The following is a 20,000-nucleotide window of genomic DNA, read 5'->3' on the forward strand; positions in this document are numbered from 1 at the left end:
TTCTCCTTCTCCTTCACATCTTTCTTTTATTTGAGCTGACCCACTCTCACCATTGCCTTCACGATTTCTTCCTACAACCTTCCATCCTCTAATCTTCAAAAATCCATCAAAAAATAATCATTTCTCTTGTATCCTTCTGAACTATACACCTCCTGAAACCATGTGTCTCTCTCTCCCCTCTTCCTGATACTTTTTTATCGATCCATCAGCTTCACTCTGCGTTTACCGTTCCAAATTCACCATACACCTCCACAATTTTACTTCAACCTTCCCTTTTCCGAATCTTCGGCAATCCTTATGTTAAAAAAATAATAATAAATAAATTCACTTTTACCAATACACCTCCCGTAACCACGTGATCTGTTTCCACCCCCTGCGTTTACTGATCCAAATTCACCATTCACCTCACGATCTTTTCTTCAACCTTTCCTTTACCTCATCTTGTACAATCTCTATCAAAGAAATGAATAAATAAATAAATAATAATAAAAACGATCTCTTATAATGCTTCATCTTTCTCTTTCACACATGTGGTTCTCATTACTGCATCATAATTCACTACTATTTTTCTTCTATTTAAACAGACTACTCTCAATTCGACCTCTCCTTCATACCTTGTCTGAAAAATCCAACTGTTCCAGCATTTCTTCTCTCCATTCTCTTAATTCGCCTTTATTACATCTATCAAGAAACGTCTTTAATCGCATTTCTGACCTTAAATTTAAAAAAATCCCCAGTTTGCAATGAATGCTCGCTTTCCATCAACCATTCCTTTTTTTTTTTCCAACTTCAGTGCCAACTCACCGCTCTCACCCCTCACTCTCAAAGCAACCATCCCACTCTTCTCCCTCCAAGCCTCCCTCTCACCTCTCTCAAAAACTCCCCCCTCACCTTTCTCCCTCAACTCTCTCCACTCACCCTTCTCCCACCATTCACCACCTCACTCACCCTTCTATAAGTTGCCCCCCTCTCATCCACAAAGCTGCCTCCTTCCACTGCCCTCTCACCTCCATCTCATCACTCCACCTCCTCAAATCCTCAACTACCTTCTACCCCCTCTCTTATTACTCCCCACTGTACCTCCACCCAGCACCACAGAGCCTTTTCTCCTCCTCATCCGGCCCCCTCCTCAAGCTCTTCTCCAACCCCCTACATTATTTTAACAACTATCCTCACCTCCCCCCCTCCTCCCCTGTCCTACCCTCCCCTCCCCTCCCATCCCCTGTACCCAAAGCCTCCTCCCTCCCTCTTCATTAACAGTGTGGACCTCAAATATCCAGGGCCTTTGCTCAAACTTTTCAGATCTTCCCATACCAGTTGCCACTGACAAACCAGACATAATCTGCCTGACAGAAACTTTCCTCCCTCAAGACATCTCTGACTCCCAAGTATCTCTCCTTGGTTACTTCCTCCTTCGGTATGACAGACCTGAGCCTCGTCCTGGGGAGGAGTTGCTCTCTTCATGAAAGACTCTATTCCTCACTCTCCATGCACTGCCCTCACTCCCCCACACCCCCAGGAATACCTCTGGCTCCAGCTTCCCCTCCACTCCCACCTCATGTTTATATGTGTACTGTATCGTCCACCAAACAGTGATGACTCCATCTACACCTCACTATCTGAAAACATGGACCAACTTCTATCTTCTCATCCAAACTCTCTCTTCCTCATATGTGGCGACTTCAATTGTCATCACGCCAGTTGGCTCGGTGTGGGTACCTCTCTCACCTGTCATGGCACTTCTCTCTCCTCTCTGTCACATTTCTTTCCACATCTCCCTTTATTGCATTTCTCTCCAGGTGAAGAGTTTGATATCGACAAAAGAATTGAAACGTTTTGTGATGCGTTCGCTGCAAAACAAGAGCATTGCAACCGGACACTGACAAGTTGGAAATCTTCACCTGTTCCGAGTTTGCACCAGGAGGTAGGTGAGATTGTTACCTCTGCCACCGAAGGTGAAGGAGGTTATGTTTTCACCTCCTCTTTGTCTGTCTGTCTGTTTGTGTGCAGGATACCTCAAAAAGTTGTGGACGGATCCGGATGAAATTTGGTGGGCAGGTTGGGTGTGTGACGACTAATTGATTAGATTTTGGTGACGATCCGGATCCGACTTGTAGAATTTTATAACTGATTCTTCACCATTGAGAGTTTGGGCTCAAAAACGATATATAGCACGATATCTCAAAAATGTATCTGGCCCGATAAGTTCTCGTGGATCGGGCTTTGTGCAGCGGAGGTATGTGCTCCACCGATTGCCATTCCAGTTTGTATATATATATATATCACCATTGCTGCTCTGCCTTGTTCATCTTACTTATGGCATTTACAGATAACTCAACACTGCACCCTCCAATTGTAGACATGGGATGTCAAAATGGGATGGTGGCTGCATCTGCATGTTTTTGATGATGTCACATCCTGTTTGTGCCTGCCAGGAGGAAGGGGAAGATGGTGAATTGTCACGGGAAGAGCCACTCTCTGATGGCAAAGCCGGAGGCTGCCATCTCGATGATGAAAGCTCAGATGATGACGATTTGAGCCTTTTTACTGTTAAACAGCTCGACATGTTTGGAGCAAGGACGGCTGTTAATAAGCAGCACCAAGAAGAAGAAGAGGTGAGTTTTAAGTGTGCTTCTATTTCCTTTTAAGTTTGTTTTGTTAAATATGTATCGGGTGCTATTTATTTTAATTTTATTTCAACAAGTACTTTTCAATTAAATATATTTTGTGATGTTGATTTTTTATTTTTTTTTTAAATTAGAGTTACAACCCATACATTTGTCGTCATGTCGAGTGTCTGAACTATCTTTACCAATTTGGGAGGTTTGTGTTCCCAAAGATTGTTCCTGACATTAAACAAAAAAAAAAATGGGGTCAAACGGAGTGTTCAGGCGTTGGATTGGGTGGGGAGTTGCCTCCCAAAATAGGTCTTTGTTCTCTTCTCAGAAACTACAACAATTTCAATGAAACTTCACCTCAACCTTCATCACCCGTGATGTACCAATGTTTGTCAACACCATTAAAAAAATCGGGGTCTCGGGGAGGTCTGCCGGGGGGGGGGGGGAGGGGGACACAAGATTTGGAAGCAAACACAGAATTGAGACATTCGTCGTCCTCATGAACAAAGTCTGCTGTGGTGACATTTGAAGTGAGGGAAGGGATGGAAGGGGAGCATACACCAGAGACAGACTTGACAAGGCACCGTCAGGTTTAATGAGGAGTAAGACAACTTTGAAAGTTCATGATTCAGATTGGACAGATATTGTTTTCTGGCTCTCCTGAGGGTAGACAGACAGACAGACACACACACACACACACACACACACACACACACACACACACACACACACACACACACACACACACACACACACACACACACACACACACACACACACACACACACACACACACACACACACACACACACACACACACACACACACACGTTGAGGGCTTTGTGGAATGACCTGATGTTGCTTTTGGTCAGATTTGCCATCCAGGAGGAGAATGCAGGACTGAATGATTAAAAGTTGGTCCACGTGGTCTGTGAGAGAGATGTTGATGGCGTTGTCACTGTTTGGAGGCGTCACCACATTATTGTTCCATGGGTGGGAAGAAGGGTCGGATAATTGAAGACGAGATGGCATGAATCTGTGCATGAGACAGAGCAGGTTTCTGCGGAAGAATTCCCAGGCTGAGTTAACATCAGGGGCAGTAGATACGGGAGACCAGTCCTGAAGAGAGATGGCTGCTTGCAGTCCCTGCCGATCTGCTTGAGTGAAATTCGACACTCGCCGGCATTGAGGCAGCTCTCTGAGAATAGCCAGAGAGATGTTGACTCTCACAAGCGTATGATCAGATGAACCAATTGGAGAAGAGCAAGAGCATGAGACATTTATGGGAAAGTTGGTCATCACCAAGTCCAGAAGGGAGGATTTTCCATTGGGAGAAATCTGGATGGGAAAGTTCACAGGTTGAGTCAGTCCCATGGAGTCAAAGAAGTACTTTACTGAAGTGCCATGGCTGGTGAGAGGGGGAGCAATGCCCAGTCAAGTTACATGGTGACAAATGAAATCACCACATATGAGGAAGAAAGAGTTGGGATGAGTGGTTTAAAGTTTGTCCGTGTTATGAGGGGGAGAGAGAGAGAGAGAGATGGAGAGAGAGATGGAGAGAGAGATGGAGAGAGAGATGGAGAGAGAGATGGAGAGAGAGATGGAGAGAGAGATGGAGAGAGAGATGGAGAGAGAGATGGAGAGAGATATGGAGAGAGATATGGAGAGAGATATGGAGAGAGATATGGAGAGAGATATGGAGAGAGATATGGAGAGAGATATGGAGAGAGATATGGAGAGAGATATGGAGAGATGGAGAGATGGAGAGAGAGAGAGAGATGGAGAGAGAGATGGAGTCATCACTGTGAAGATGAAGGTACCACACACAGATGAAAAGAGGTGGGAGTGGAGGGGAAGTCACAGCTGCCAGTACTTCTGTGTTTTGGGAGGTGAAAGTGCAGTCCACTGAGAGTGAAAAATGGACTTCTTGATGTACACTGTATCCCCGCAGCCAGGATGGGGTTCTGAGTTGATCAACCTGGAGAAGACGATAACCAGGGAGAGATACTAAGGAGTTGGGGAGGGTCTGTCGCAAGAAGGATTCTGTGAAACAGATGAAGTCTGGTTTATCGGCAGCAGCCTGTATTGAGATTGGAGCGGAGGCTTCGGATGTTTTGAGGTCCACACATTTTGGGACAGTAGAGGAGGAGTTCCTGGAAGGGTGCAGGAATGTGGAAAGGATCAAGGAGAGGGAGCATGTTGCAGGGCTGGGGCGAAGCTGAGGGGTGGGGCTAGGGTGAACGAGGGGGAAGCAGGTTGGGGGTAAAGGGGGCGAGAGAGGGTGCTGATATGGAGGGGCTTGACATCATGAATGGACGTATCAATGTTTGAGAAGGAAATCTTTTTTTGTTTGGTGAATTCCAACTGTTCCACTGGCTCTGCCATATGAGTAGAATGGTATACGTACAGACAAACTCGGACAACAGGCCATCTTTTTTATTACCATCGCCAGAGGAGCGGGTATTGCATTTGGGTCCATTTGTTTGTTTGGCCGCACAGAACACGTGTATGTGTAGGAATTAGATTAGAACTTTAATACCCCTAAAATCCTTTCAACCCTTTGCAACCCCAAGACCAATTGAGACCAATTAAAACCATGAAGACCCACAAAGACCCCGAACACCTAAATGACCCAAGATAACCCCAAAAGACCACGAGAACCCAAAAGACCCCTAAGACCTTATAAGACCCTTTATATCCTCTTAGAACCTTTATAACCCTGAAGACACAGAGTCCTTTCTACCCTTTTGACCTTAAGACCCCCTTCGACCTTTTAAGACCCTTTAGGCCATTTTGACACTTTTGACATTTTCAGACCTTTCGGCCTTTCGACCTTCAGACCGTTTGACCTTTAGAACTTTTCACACCTCTGACCTTTACACATTTACAATTGGACCATTTAGACCTTTCATTTTCAATCAATCAATGATCTTTCTTTGAGTACATCCTTCCATTTATTTGCCAAACAAAGCAAGTCGTGGCGAGGGTCTGCAATCTCTAATTGCTCTTTCTTGTTGTTCCTGTGTAGTTTTCATGTTTCATTGCTCATTGATTTTTAAGTTATCTCTCCATATTGTTTCCTTGACAAGTTTGTCAATCATTCTCCCATTTAGTCTCATAGTAATGAGTATCAATAATGAACCCTGGTATCCCAAACTGTGTGGCTTTCTCACATCCGTGGGCTCCGTTCCAAACTAACAAGTATCTCACTCTCATTCAGTACACTCCTCAATATCTCAAACATGCTCTTTTTTTACTCTCATCACACCTCCTCCTCTTTCCCCCCCCCCCGCATAATCTTGTTCCTCCCCCCACCCACTCACTGCTTTACCATACCTCTACACAGTCTCCTCCTTCCCCTTTCCCCACCCCACCCTTCTCCCTCCTTCTCCATGACCATGCCTGCTCTCGTCGTCTCCACTCCCTCGCAGAGTTTCCCTCTCATCCCTCCATCTCAATTCAGCCACCTTCTCCCTCTTCAAGACAAACATCACTCTCTTTCCCCCCCCCCCCCCAAACTTCCCCCTCACCTTTCTCAAAAGCTCCCCCCACACCCTTTCTCCCTCAATTCTCCCTCCTCACCCTTCTCCCTCAATTCTCCCTCCTCATCCTTCTCCCTCCTCACCCTTCCCCCTCAATTCTCCCCTAACCCTTCTCCTCCAAGTCTCCCCCCTCACCCCTCCCCTTCAAATCTATCCCCTCACCCCTTCCTTTCTAATCTTCCCCATCACTCCCCCTTCTCACAGCTGCCTCCCCCTCTTCCCACATCTTCAATTTTGGTTCCTCCCACCGCCCGCTCCCATATTCACAATAACACGACCCAGTCTCATCCTTCTCCTCTCCCCACCTCCCCCTTCTTCCTCCCTCCTCATGGCCGTGTCTGTTCTCATCATCTTCCTCTTCCTCCAAGCTTCCCTCTCACCCTTCTCAAAAGCTCCCCCCTGACCCTTCTCCCTCAATTCTCCCCCTTTGCCCCTCCCTTTCAAATCTCCCCCCTGTCCCCCTTTTCACAGCTGCCCTCCCCCATATCCACAAAGCTGCCTCCTTCCCCCACCCTCTCTCTTCGATCTCGTTCCTCCACCTCCTCCAATCTCCTACCTCCCTTTCCCACCTCTCATTACTCCCCACTGCAACTCATCCAATCACCACCGAGCCCTTTGACTTCCTCCCCATCCGACCCTCTCCCCGAGCTCTTCTACAAACTTCTACACACTGTCAACTCTCACTCCCTCCACCTCTCCTCCCTTGTCCTCCCCTCCCTCCCCTCCCTCTTCCTTAACAGTGTGGATCTCAAACATCTGAGGCCTTCGCTCTAACCTTACTGATCTCTCCGCATAGGTTGCCACTGACAAACCAGACATAATCAGCTTAACAGAAACTTTCCTCCTTCAAGACATCTCTGACTCCTTAGTTTCTCTCCCTGGTTACTTCCTCCTCCGGAATGACAGACCTGAGCCTCGTCCTGTTGGCGGAGTTGCTCTCTTCATCAAAAACTTTATTCCTCATGCTCCAGGCACTGCCCTCACTCCCCCACACCCCCAGGTATACCTTTGGCTACGGCTTCCCCTCAACCCCCACCTCATGTTTATATGTCTACTGTACCGTCCACCAAACAGTGATGACTCCATTTACATCTCGCTCGCCGAAAACATGGACCAACTTCGATCTACTCATCCAAACTCTCTCATCCTCATATGCGGCGACTTCAGTTGTCATCATGCCAGTTGGCTAGGTGTGGTTACCTCTCTCTCACCTGAAACAATCTGTCAGCTTCATGACCTGGATCTCAGCCAACGGAACTCCATCTCTTCTGGATTTGGTTTTTACCAATTTCCGAGAAAATGTCTGCTGTTATTTTGCTCCATTCGGTTCATCTGACCGTACGCTTGTTAAAGTGGACATCTCTCTGGCTGTTATTGGAGAATCATCCCTCAGACCGGCTCGCAGCAGCTTCTTCCCTCTCTGCAGATCTGGATAAAATCACAAACTGGTCCAACACGTGGAACATGTCTTTCAATCCGGACAAATCTCACACTCTCACGATGTCTGTCCGAAAGGACTGTCTGGAAAATCCCCCCCATCCACTTTCTCAACAATCCTCTTGAAGAATTCCTTTCTTTCAAGCTTCTGGGTCTCACTATCTTCCATGATCTTTCCTGGGAAAGCCACATTTCCAACCTGGCCTCCAAAGCCAGTCACCGACTGGGAATCCTCCGTCGTGCAAAGTCCTTCCTCGGCCCACCTGAGCTCTTGACCACTTACAAAGCTTTCGTCCACAGCCTGATGGAGTACTGCTCTCCCCTCTGGGCTGGTGATCCGTCCTCTCACCTTTCCTGGCTTCATGTTTTGGAAACCAAGGCATTTCGGATCATTGGCATCTCCCGTGATGAGGCTGAGTCTTTAGGCCTCCCTCTCTCTCACTGCAGGCTGGTTGTTGGTCTGTCTGTCTTGTACCATCTCTTCTCTGTCTGAGATATGTCCGCCCCCCCCCCCCATATTTCCGCAGGGTGCCCAAGGTCTGCCAGCAAGCCCCTTCTGGTGAAACTCCCAAAATCAAGAATCACTGCTCACCTTCACTCTTTCATTCCTCTGTTTTTTCCCACCTTTGGAACAAACTCCCACACTCTCTTCAATCCCACTCCTCCCTATAGGTCTTCAAAACAGCTGTTCATCACCATCTCTTATCGTCCTCTATCCAAAACCATGATCTTTTTCGACCCCCATTAATCCACCCCAAACCCACCTCCTTCAAATTCCCTGTCGTGTCCATCTTGTTTACCGTGTACCCCGTCCCATCCCTCTCCCCTTCCACACAACTCCTATTGTCTCTGTTCCCCACTGTTTTGTGCTTCCCTCTCCCGTCCCTCTTGTCTCCTGCTCCCCTTGTTGGACGTTCTGTGCATTATCTCTTATACGAGCCTCGACATAAAAACACCATGCTCCATGATGCGTTGCCTGCTGGCATTGCACGAAAGCAGCAGTTTCTTTCTTCTATTCCTTGATGCCTTTATTAACAGTTATTAGTTGAAGTACGTGAGGGTGTTGTCCTTCAATCCTCAATCTGGTTAAGCACGGTCCACAGTGACTCGCATTGTTACGGATGATGAAATAAATACTGGCTGCTAATCATACCGCAGACGTATTATATTTAAAGTTCAATTGTCGACAAGACTCTTCAAATGATTTTTCCAGACATCCGACAACGGAGCCATCAACCCAGATTTTCTGTTTTCTCCGTACTTACCAAGCTGCGCCTTTGCCCGGGGTGCTTAGGTCGCCTCGTACGTTCAGAGCCCCATTACTTACGAGCATTCACCTTTACGCCCACTCGGCTCTGCGTTAAATGATTGATGGGTCTCTGCTTTGCTCTGGTTCCATTGTCAGTGAAATAGGAAAGTCCATCTGGACATGTTTTTTTTTTTTTTTGAGAAATCTACAAGGAGGCAACACTGGGATGCAAAAATGCCGCATGCTATGCTTTGGACATTTTGGGAAAAAGGGCTGTTGAGAAACGATTGAGATGAATCTCTTACTTTGCTTCGGGTCACACTGAGAAACAAGACAATGTATTTAACAATGTGGAACCTCTCTGGGATGTATAGGGGGCTGGTGAGATACACTGGAGGTATGCACACTCACCTTTGGGCTATTTCACCTGGGTTCGAGACCATGTTCTTGCAGTGCACCTCGGATCATGGGTCGGACAAAACGGCTTGAAATCTGACCAAGGCCGCCCGGGCGCGCTATTTGAACCCGTATCCTTGCAAGACACAGATCATGAGTTAGACTAAGCCGACTCCAAAGCTAAGGCTGCGGTTGCACTGGTCGAGCCCTTGGTCTCAGTTATGCTGCAAGGTTTGATAGAAATGCTGTGAATGTCATCTTGCGACGCAAGTTGCTGTGGTCAGAGATGCCGCACAGACTCTGCACAGGTTACACTCATTATGGATAAATTGGATGACTTTGTTCCAATTTTATTATCGAACAGGGCTGACCAGACGGCCGAGAGGTTGGCACATTCGCCTCGAAGCTGTCTAGCCTGGGTTTGAATCCAGGCCGAGCTATAAACTGTCATCCTGGTGTGTCACAGGTCGGGTGATTCATCAGTTCGTGTGCCGTCCCTTGGACGGACGTTAAATGGGCGTCCCGTTTGCAAGCATTAGTTGGTGGACATTAAAGATCCTGTGATGTCCTTCACAAAGATTTGGCGAGCTATCGCCGGCACCCTGAAAATTCCAACCATAACCAGCAGTGGGCATTGCATCAGCGGCACAGCTGTGCCCTCATCCAATGATGCAACCACTTCGCCTTGTGCTGCATACGAATGAAGAAAGAAAGAATGATCAAACAAAAACCCACCACGTATCACAAGGATATATCGTTAGATCAAGGAATGAAGTATCTGTGTTAAAGTACATCTGTGTGTATGTTTGTACACACACACACACACACACACACACACACACACACACACACACACACACACACACACACACACACACACACACACACACACACACACACACACACACACACACACACACACACTTTCCCGACCCCATGGATCATCAGCTGGGTACCGTTCTTCCTCGAGGTTTCGATCCTTTCAGCCCAGAACCTCTCCAAACAGCGGATCCACAACCCCGGTCGCAGGTCCACCCACGTCAGTAGATTACTCAACATTAGTTGTGTCCATGCAGTCAGTCAGTAACACCCACGCCCATTACAGTGGGAAACAGGAAAGTTTGGACACACGGTATTGCAAACAGATTTTCCTTTTTTAATGCGAACTCGCATGATTGTGTATTTAAAAAAAATATAATCGTTAAACCTTACTAGAATGAAGCAAATGTGGATGTCACGGAAACTCCAAAATTGTCATTTAACACTTCTTGGGCTTATCTAGAGGTTCCGAACCCAGTCGTACCTCTGGTTCCAACCACAATACTGCCCTGAAGTGGCCACCCAAGGAGGAGCACGTACTTTAGCCTCACTTCGGAGCACGTGCTCCAGCACGTACTCCAGCACGTACTCTGATAAACTGAGAAGGGTACTCCTACCTGAAGGGTGGGGTGCCTGCTCGTGAATTAAACCCTTCTTGATAGCTGTACCCATTGTTGTGGTTCCAGTGACTCAGTCCTGTATAATGTATTGTGGGGGGTTTTCAGGTCATTACAAGTCAGTGACGATACCGTGCGGTTAACTCTCTTCGCCTGAGTGAAGTGAATTATAGTTTTTCTTGCTGTGATGTCAATCAAGCGCAACCTTGAGCCCTCTCCCTCCCCCCATCCACTCCAAAGTTTTTTTTTTTTTTTTTTTTCAAGTTTCTCATGTATCCATAAACGCCAGTGCCAGAAAATAAATGTCAGATTTCTCTGTCGTTGTTCCACCAATGTGAGCTGGAGTCCACGATGTTTTATAAAAACAGGACCGCGAGCGAATCTTGAAGCTCACCTCGATCAGGAGCAACAGTCATTCAAACCCCTGCAGACCACCTCCCCCGCCCCCCAACCCTGATTTGTTTAGTTATTTTTTAATGTCGTGAACAAACTATCACGCTTGATGAAAGTCGTGCTCCAGTTTCATTGAAACCGTAGTTTCGGAGAAGAGAGCAAATGCCTTCTTTTTGGTTCACGAGCGCCAGCCAGAGTGACCACTATATTCGTTATGTCTGTGTGTTTCTTTCCAGAGCATAACTCCATGGACTTTGATCCGATCTTGATGAAACTTGGTTATGTGTTCGATATCAATGTCGAGTTGTGTTTTCCTGGATGAGGGCGTGCCACGCCCAAAAGATAGCAATTTTTAGGCGGTAGTCGGATTAAAAATCTATCTTCTCCTCGGGAATTGACTGAATGGAATGGGTTCTTCGGTATTTGAATCGCAAAATGAATTATCTAAAACTTGTCGTTGTCCGATTTTTCATTTCCGTCCCAAGGTCAAGGTCACAAGGTCAAAAACCTAGAAAATTGCGAATTTTGACATAAAAATCGTACGACCGCCCAAACTTTGAGAGCTCGGATGACAATATTTTTTTATGCATAATCTTGAGGTCATTCCCCACCTGAAGTCTTGAAACCATTTTTCTCTATCTCGAACACGTTGCCCGTGGCGCCCCCTTCAAGTTTGTTTTTACGCTGATTTCATCAAAGTATGGATAATCCGATGAGTGCGAAATCTCACATAGCCTACATGACGTTATATTGTTCTTGGAATGTTCCAGAGGAAGTTTTGCACCAAAGGTCATAATCCTTGACCTTTGACCTTTAAACGCCACAAAGGTCAAATTTTCAAAGTTGTGGGAATCGAACCGGGTTTTCGACCTTCTTCGACGAACTAACTCCAATAAGCTATAGCACGTATCCTGTTTCCTTATTTTAATGTCCACAACATTGTTTTGTGACCTTTAAAGGTTATGCAAAGGTCAAATTTTGAAAGTTGTTGAACGAAACCGGGTTTTCGACATTTTGCAGCAAATAACCTGTCTCTCGTACCACATTATGTTGATCATTTTTATAACTTGGTTAAACATTATCACATTGTCTCATCCTTGACTTCTGAAACAATCTACATCGTCAAATACCGCTCGTGAACCATCGTCGTCTTCAGACTTGTTATTTTTTTTATTCCACTTTTTTTGGGGGGGGGGGGGTCAAACCCCCTGCAAACCCCCATCCACACTGATATATATATATAATTTTTTTTTTTTTTTTTTTAATCCCTTGAATATACTTTGGTACATTACGGGTGATGAAGGTTGTGGCCAAGTTTCATCGAAATTGTGTGTAGTTTCGGAGAAGAAAGCAAATGCCTATTTTAGGGTCAACCCCCACTTCCCCTGTGCACTCCCTTAATGAGTGCAGATTTTGATGTGGTCAACACACCTTTGTTCGGCTTCGGATTTGAAGCTTGTGGCCAAGTTTCATCAAAATTGTGTGTTTGGTTCAAGTGAGAATGACTGAAGTGTTTAATGAACTGACTCACTCACTCACTCACCTACGGACACTGCTCAATCACATAAGTTCACCTGACTAAAGTCCAGGTGATAGAAAAATACAAGCAGATCACCCGGTTCCACTGAGCTGTTGTGAGGTAATTCATTCCTGATGGAGTGGGATATTTCGAGAGTTTGCTTGGAATGTCCTCTGACAGCATAATGGCAGGGACCCCTTGGAAGTTCCGTGTAATGTAAAATGTGACTTCCATTAATTAACCCCTTTCTTCTTCAGGTTTTATAAGCCCCCCTTATGAGCCCCAAGGCCTCAAACCCCCTTCCCACCCCAAGTCCTCAAACTAGCTCTCATAACTCTGTCCTCTCATCCCACTCTCTTCTTCAAGTCCTCAACCCCCCCCCATCCCAAAATCAAAGTCCGCAAATGCCCCCCCCCCTTATCCCATCTCTGTCCCTTCTCCGCCCCCACCCCTTCCCTACTCCAACTGTCTACCCTTCAATTTCTTCTTGGTGACATAATAATCCTTGAGTTCTCAACTCCCCAACCCCAAGTCAGCATAATATTCACTAATAACTGCATAGTCATTTGCTCTGAATGTCAAATGGATCCTCGGGTTTTGGCATTTGAACTGGGCCTCTGTTGCCGAGCATATACAGTATATATTGCCTCGTGTTGAATGTTTAACGTCCGGACTGTCTATACCTCCATTTAGACGGATTTGTAAATGTAGCATTTGTGGGTTTATTTAAACGGATTCATGGGTTTTGTAAACTCACCACCCTTCCGAGTATATAAATAGGATTTCTGTGTATTACTGATTTTTGCTAATGTAATGAATTGGGCCCACTCACATGCCACACCCTCGATAGGCATTTGCAACCCAAAAGGCATCGGGTGTCGACACATTGCTACAGTAGCACTCCGTAAGGTACAACTCGAGAGAAGTTTGCTTAAAAAGCCGAGGCACGAAGCGGACAAATCGAGGGTGTGGGCTGCGAGACACGGCGGTCGAGTCGACTTGTCGCAACTCGTGCCCCAGCTTGCACCCGGCTTGGCGTCTCCATCGTTGTTGCCACTGAATGTTTAATGAGAATTAAAATGCCGACTCTGAAAGCGAGCAGGATTTGGCAGCCACTTTGGGTTCATCTTTCCACCAAATTTGTTCCACAAAAAGCAGCTACCCAGCTCTGAGGGAAGGTTCACAGATTATGCCCCCTAACATGGCCTAGGGTAATATGAACACGCAGATTCCACAGCACACTGCTGTCCGTGGTGAGTCTCATCGCCTTTACTTTGGAGTTGGGTTTACTTGGTTTTGGAGCTCGTTAATTCACGGGCGGTACCATAAGTGGGCCTCTCCTTGCTGCATTTCTTGCTGGTATTCAAGAAACCTTCCAACACTCGATGCACAAAGAAGGCATTTTCTGGTATGGAACACATTTACTACACAAAGATGGTACCACATGCCATAAGAGCGGAACGACCTCTGTCCGGAAGAGACCGAGTATGGAATAGGGAATTGGCTGAAACTTCTTCCCTGGACACCACAGAGTCCTGCCATGATCGCCATCAAACACGTCCTAAATCTCTCGAGTTATTTTAATTCGCCCATTAAGGAATGATAAAAGGGAGCTCCCGTGGACACAGTTCAGAGTGGCTTTCAGGACTCGGACACGGTCATTCATGTTGTACGCACCACGTGATGCGTGATGCGCCAAGCGGGATGGGGGGGGTGCGTCGAGGGGTAAGTAATGTCAGAACCTCCACTGAGATTGCATTTACTCCTTACTGGTGTATTATTAATGTGGGAAGATGTGTAATGTAACTTTTCCTCGTGATCACATGGAATAATGCTCAGTCTTTGTGGTTTCATCGCAATTCAAGTTCGATTTTTGAAGGCGGTTCCAAGGCCTATGCAGCTGTTACTCTATGAAATATGATACAATGCCTCGGGCAAAGGGCATAATGTTTGTGATATTTTTGAGGTTAAAGAATCTGGTTTATTCAATCAGTGTTTCCATCTGAACTCGCTGATCAAAGTTCGAATCCCAAATCCAACATGTGTTTGTCCATTGCCTCCTGTTGTCCTTGTAACTCATGTAAATGTACTCTGGTGTCTACTCGGACTTTGGCCCGCACGTGATTTATCCGAAACGTCCTGTCTGTGCTGGATCTTCTATCGATAAACATGTAAAAAAAATAAAAATAAACAATTTTTAAAAAGCATTTTCCTTGAGATGTTTTTTTTTTTCTTCCAGGGAAAATCTGGAGAGAAAGAGGAAGATGAGAAAAAGAAGAAACAGAAGAAATCCAAAGGGAATTACCGCATCAAGGAAGCCAAGAAACTGTTGAAGAAGAAGCTCAAAGTCAACACAAAGATAACGTTTGACGAGGGAGGAGAGGTAGGCCCGGAGCATGATGCGTGATGGTTGTCGTGGTGGTGCAGCCGGATATGGTCTCGCCCTTGTACACCGGAAACGGTTTCCTTCCTGTACTTGAGCTGAGGATAGCCCGTTGTTATGTTGAGTATTGTATTTTGAGTTTATGGATATGTTGACCCATCGGGCTTGGTTTGAGATTCGGCCTGATTTTGGGGGCAGTCAGAGACGTGAGGCAAGCAATTGTGGAATTACACTCTTTTAAAAGAACAATATCTGGGTTATTGCAAAAGTAACAAATGCTTCAGGTTTTGTAAAATGTGTGGTACAGACAAACTGAAGTCTCGGGAAAATGTTGCAAAAGTAAGTCACTTCCTGGTTGTTTACATGAAATCACTGCAGTTGTGGGGGAGTATTACAAAATGGTGGATATCATTGAGGTCGTTTTGTCATTGGGTGTCATCGACGGTCATGTGCTGGACGATGAAGGGTGAATCCATGCATCGTGATGTGATGGGAAACCCAATATGGCAGTTTACCCTTTGTGAATGGCCGAGTACGGTGCTGATTGTTCTTTACTAGGACGGCGTGCACCCACCTGTTTGACATTGTATTATCGGGTAAAGACGAAAGGTAACATCAGTACACGCTCATTATCAATATTGCACAAAATTTTGTGAATGCACACAATGTGTTTAAACACATCGATTGCTCCTGGGATTGGTATCGAGGGAACAAGTGAATGGACTTGCACGGCGTGAGGGAAACCCGATCGCACGTTCACAAAATCTTCTTCACCAAGAAGGGAGTTTTGCAAATTGCATTTTTCACATTTCTCATGAACTTTAGTCGATTTTGTGGTTTTTGCACAGGTTGCCGAGGCTTGGCCCCCCATCTTTCCTTCAAACGCTCACGGTGAGTCTGAGGACGACGGGGTCACCGGAATCGACATCACAAAGGCAAAGAAGAGGATGTCCATAGCAGACAAGATCGACAAGGAGGAATACCGACGGAAGATCAAGGAGAAGCATAAAGTGAGATCTAAAGACGATGATAATTTTTGTTTAAAATCCCAAACCATCCTGATTTAGCAATATGGGGAAAATGTCCGGTTCAAATCTGGCAGTTTCCAGAACGGTAAAATTTTCCTGGAGAAGTGAATGTTGTTTCCTGAAACGTTGCACACATCTTTGGCTTTAGCGAACCCTTGTTAATCCAGCACCCACAAATTCTCGAAATTAAATAGAATCCCATTTCTAAATGTAGTTTTATGAACTGTGTCCTCTGCCATTGTTTAGGATTCCTACATTCCTGCGCTGATATTGCTCGTGCTACCTGCGGTTTGGGATACCTGTGCTGATCTGCTTTCATTTGTGTTACCCACAGTTTGGGATTCCTGCGCCGATGTTCTTTCTCTCGTGTTCTCCTCGGTTTAGGATTCTCACATTCCTGTGCCGATGAGCTTTCTCTCTTGTTCTCCTTGGTTTAGGATTCCCACATTCCTGCGCCGATGTGCCTTCTCTGGTGTTCTCCTCGGTTTAGGATTCCCACATTCCTGCACTGAAGTTCTTTCTCTGGTGTTCTCCTCGGTTTAGTATTCCCACATTCTTGCACCCATGTGCTTTCTCTGGTATTCTCGGTTTCGGATTCCCACATTCCTGCACTGATGTGCTTTCTCTGGTGTTCTCCTCGGTTTAGGATTCCCACATTCCTGCGCCGATGTGCCTTCTCTGGTGTTCTCCTCGGTTTAGGATTACCACATTCCTGCACTGATGTGCTTTCTCCGGTGTTCTCCTCGGTTTAGGATTCCCACATTCCTGCACCGATGTGCTTTCTCTGGTGTTCTCCTCGGTTTAGGATTCCCACATTCCTGCACCGATGTGCCTTCTCTGGTGTTCTCCTTGGTTTAGGATTCCCACATTCCTGCACTGATGTGCTTTCTCTGGTGTTCTCCTCGGTTTAGGATTCCCACATTCCTGCGCCGATGTGCCTTCTCTGGTGTTCTCCTCGGTTTAGGATTCCCACATTCCTGCACTGATGTGCTTTCTCCGGTGTTCTCCTCGGTTTAGGATTCCCACATTCCTGCACCGATGTGCTTTCTCTGGTGTTCTCCTCGGTTTAGGATTCCCACATTCCTGCACTGATGTGCTTTCTCCGGTGTTCTCCTCGGTTTAGGATTCCCACATTCCTGCACCGATGTGCTTTCTCTGGTGTTCTCCTCGGTTTAGGATTCCCACATTCCTGCACCGATGTGCCTTCTCTGGTGTTCTCCTTGGTTTAGGATTCCCACATTCCTGCACTGATGTGCTTTCTCTCTTGTTCTCCTCGGTTTAGGATTCCCACATTCCTGCGCCGATGTGCCTTCTCTGGTGTTCTCCTCGGTTTAGGATTCCCACATTCCTGCACTGATGTGCTTTCTCCGGTGTTCTCCTCGGTTTAGGATTCCCACATTCCTGCACCGATGTGCTTTCTCTGGTGTTCTCCTCAGTTTAGGATTCCCACATTCCTGCACCGATGTGCCTTCTCTGGTGTTCTCCTTGGTTTAGGATTCCCACATTCCTGCACCGATGTGCCTTCTCTGGTGTTCTCCTTGGTTTAGGATTGCAACATTCCTGCACTGATGTGCTTTCTCTGGTGTTCTCCTCGGTTTAGGATTCCCACATTGCCGTGCCGATGTGCTCTCTCTGCAACCGCCACCAAATGAAGTCACACTGGGTGTCGTGCTCCATTGCCAGCATGATGACTTTGTGGAATGTGTTTGCATTTATTATCCTCGCCGGAGGAGTGGGGATTGCATTTGAGTCTGTTTGTTTGTTTGTTTGTTTGTTTGTTTGTTTGTTTGTTTGTTTGTTTGTCTGTCTGTCTGTCTGTCTGTTTGTCTGCACAGAACTTTAGTGTTTTTCTTTACAACCATTTGTCGGATTGAGACGAAATTTCACCATCAGAGCGACTACTCCTGTGGAATGTTTTAATGATAATTATGATGTCATAGATCAACTGGTGTGGCAGCCATGTTGTAAAAATGAAAAAACTTTTGACCTCTGTTTCTCCGAAAGCGCTCCATGGAAAAAATTTAAACTTTGCTAATGTCAAGTACTCCTCATGAGGAAGGTGTGATTTTTTTTTTTTAATGTCATAGATGCCTTCGTTATGACATCATAATTGCATATGTAGAACACTACATCTGATCAGTATGAAAATTTTTGAGGGTCTTCTTCTTCTTCTTCTTCTTCTTCTTCTTTTTCTTCTTTTTCTTCTTTTTCTTCTTCTTCTTCTTCTTCTTCTTCTTCTTCTTCTTCTTCTTCCTTTTCTTCTTCCTTTTCTTCTTCCTTTTCTTCTTCCTTTTCTTCTTCCTTTTCTTCTTCCTTTTCTTCTTCCTTTTCTTCTTCCTTTTCTTCTTCCTTTTCTTCTTCCTTTTCTTCTTCTTCTGGCTGCTCCCGTTAGGGGTCGCCACAGCGGATCATCCATATGATCCGCATAGTGATTTGGCACATGTTTTACGCCGGATGCCCTTCCTGACGCAACCCTGGTCGCCTCTTACGACACAGGGATATGGTACACCTATTTTAACCAGGGTATACACTGGCCCAGTATACTGGTCCTCATTTCGCCGACCTCGGAAGGATGACAGGCTGAGTCAACCCCCTGGTGTATTAATTCAGTGGCCCAACGGGGCTTGAACTCAGGACCTTTTGGATCCCAAGCCGCTGCCCTAACCACTGCGCCAACACCAGGATATTTTTGAGGGTCATCATCTATGGATAAAATGGTCAACAGAAAAAAATTGAAGATGTCATTGGTCACGTGATTCGGCAGCCATATTGTTTTTTTTTTTGTTTTTTTAAACCTTCAAAATCTTCTCTGAAGTGGCTGAACAGTTCGAGGTGAAACTTTACATGTATGACTGCCGATCCATGAGGAACAAAAGGTTCACACATATGACATCATAGGTCACATAGTTTGTCAGCCATATGGGATTTACTCCAATACCGAGAAAATCTTCTCCAGAACGGCTGGACAGATCGAGGGGAAACTTCACACAAATGTTCCACAAGCCTTTGTACAAATTTGTTCAGGAATAATTGATATGTCTCATAGTTTGGCAGCCATATGGGATTGAAGACAAATATGAAATAATGTTTTCTCTGGAACTGCTTAATTAATCAACATGAAACTTCGCCATTATGATCTCATAATGATGGGGAATGCAGGTTTTAAATTTCAACTTGATCGGACACATGGTCTGGCAGCCAGAATTATTTTATTTTTTTGATCTGAGTTCTTTTTTATTTTTATTTTTAGATCTTTTTTAAAATTTCATTTTTTTTTGAATGAGGCTCACTTGGCTCTGCCTGCATGGGTTTGTGGGTAGAGCAGCTGAAATGCAAATCCTATCCACATTCCTCCTGATGACTTCATCTTTGCATTTTGCTTGTTTGGGTTCCTTCTGATTACTCCAATGCAGGACTTGTACCTATTTGATTTTCCATTTGATTTGAATTGAATTTATTTTAATCCCATTCTGAATTCAATTTAATAATAATGAAAAACGTCATGGGTCAGGGTCAGGTGTCTGATAAAAATGGGGTTGCTTCAAAGCGAGGTGTCTTGGTACCCGCTCATTACTGCCAGCAGTTATAAACTGGTAGTTCTCGTTATGTCTTATTAATTACGTAACGCGCCAGAACACAAAAACACCACACAAAACAAGTCCCGGCGAGTGTCTGCAATCTCCGATTGCTCTTTTTCTTGTTGGGAAGTTGATCAAGTCGAAAAAAAAAAATTCAAACATTTTTTTTTTTGAGATCTGTTCTACCCTTATTATCAGTATTTAAAATGGCGATTTCAGTTAATACAATGGCGATTTCGATGACACTTGGTTGGTAGGTTCATACCATGACCGAGTTGTGTGCAAATGACAACTGTTGCTATGGACACCATCGTTGCCTAGCAACGGGACTTTGAAATTTTAGAAAAATCATAAAAAATTAATTTTTTCGAAAATCAAAAATCGGGCTATGAGCGACTGTGGGCAGTACATTCAACCATAT

At 45.4% G+C, this 20,000-nt stretch overlaps 1 protein-coding gene across 2 annotated transcripts in view; it reads left to right on the plus strand.

The window, feature by feature from the left end:
• DDX10 (DEAD-box helicase 10) overlaps positions 1-20,000 on the plus strand; it is a 66,723-nt gene that overhangs the window by 32,139 nt on the left and 14,584 nt on the right. For both annotated transcript variants that reach the window (XM_085857750.1, XM_085857751.1), the window contains 4 exons: positions 1,800-1,924; positions 2,436-2,615; positions 14,830-14,973; positions 15,822-15,983. In XM_085857750.1, coding sequence (XP_085713876.1) covers positions 1,800-1,924; positions 2,436-2,615; positions 14,830-14,973; positions 15,822-15,983 — 611 coding nt within the window. The remainder of the gene's footprint in view (positions 1-1,799; positions 1,925-2,435; positions 2,616-14,829; positions 14,974-15,821; positions 15,984-20,000) is intronic.

The sequence above is a fragment of the Eptatretus burgeri genome, chromosome 15 (genome assembly GCF_056783735.1).
Source record: "Eptatretus burgeri isolate ZD-2024b chromosome 15, Ebu_testis_v1, whole genome shotgun sequence".
NCBI lineage: Eukaryota > Metazoa > Chordata > Myxini > Myxiniformes > Myxinidae > Eptatretus > Eptatretus burgeri.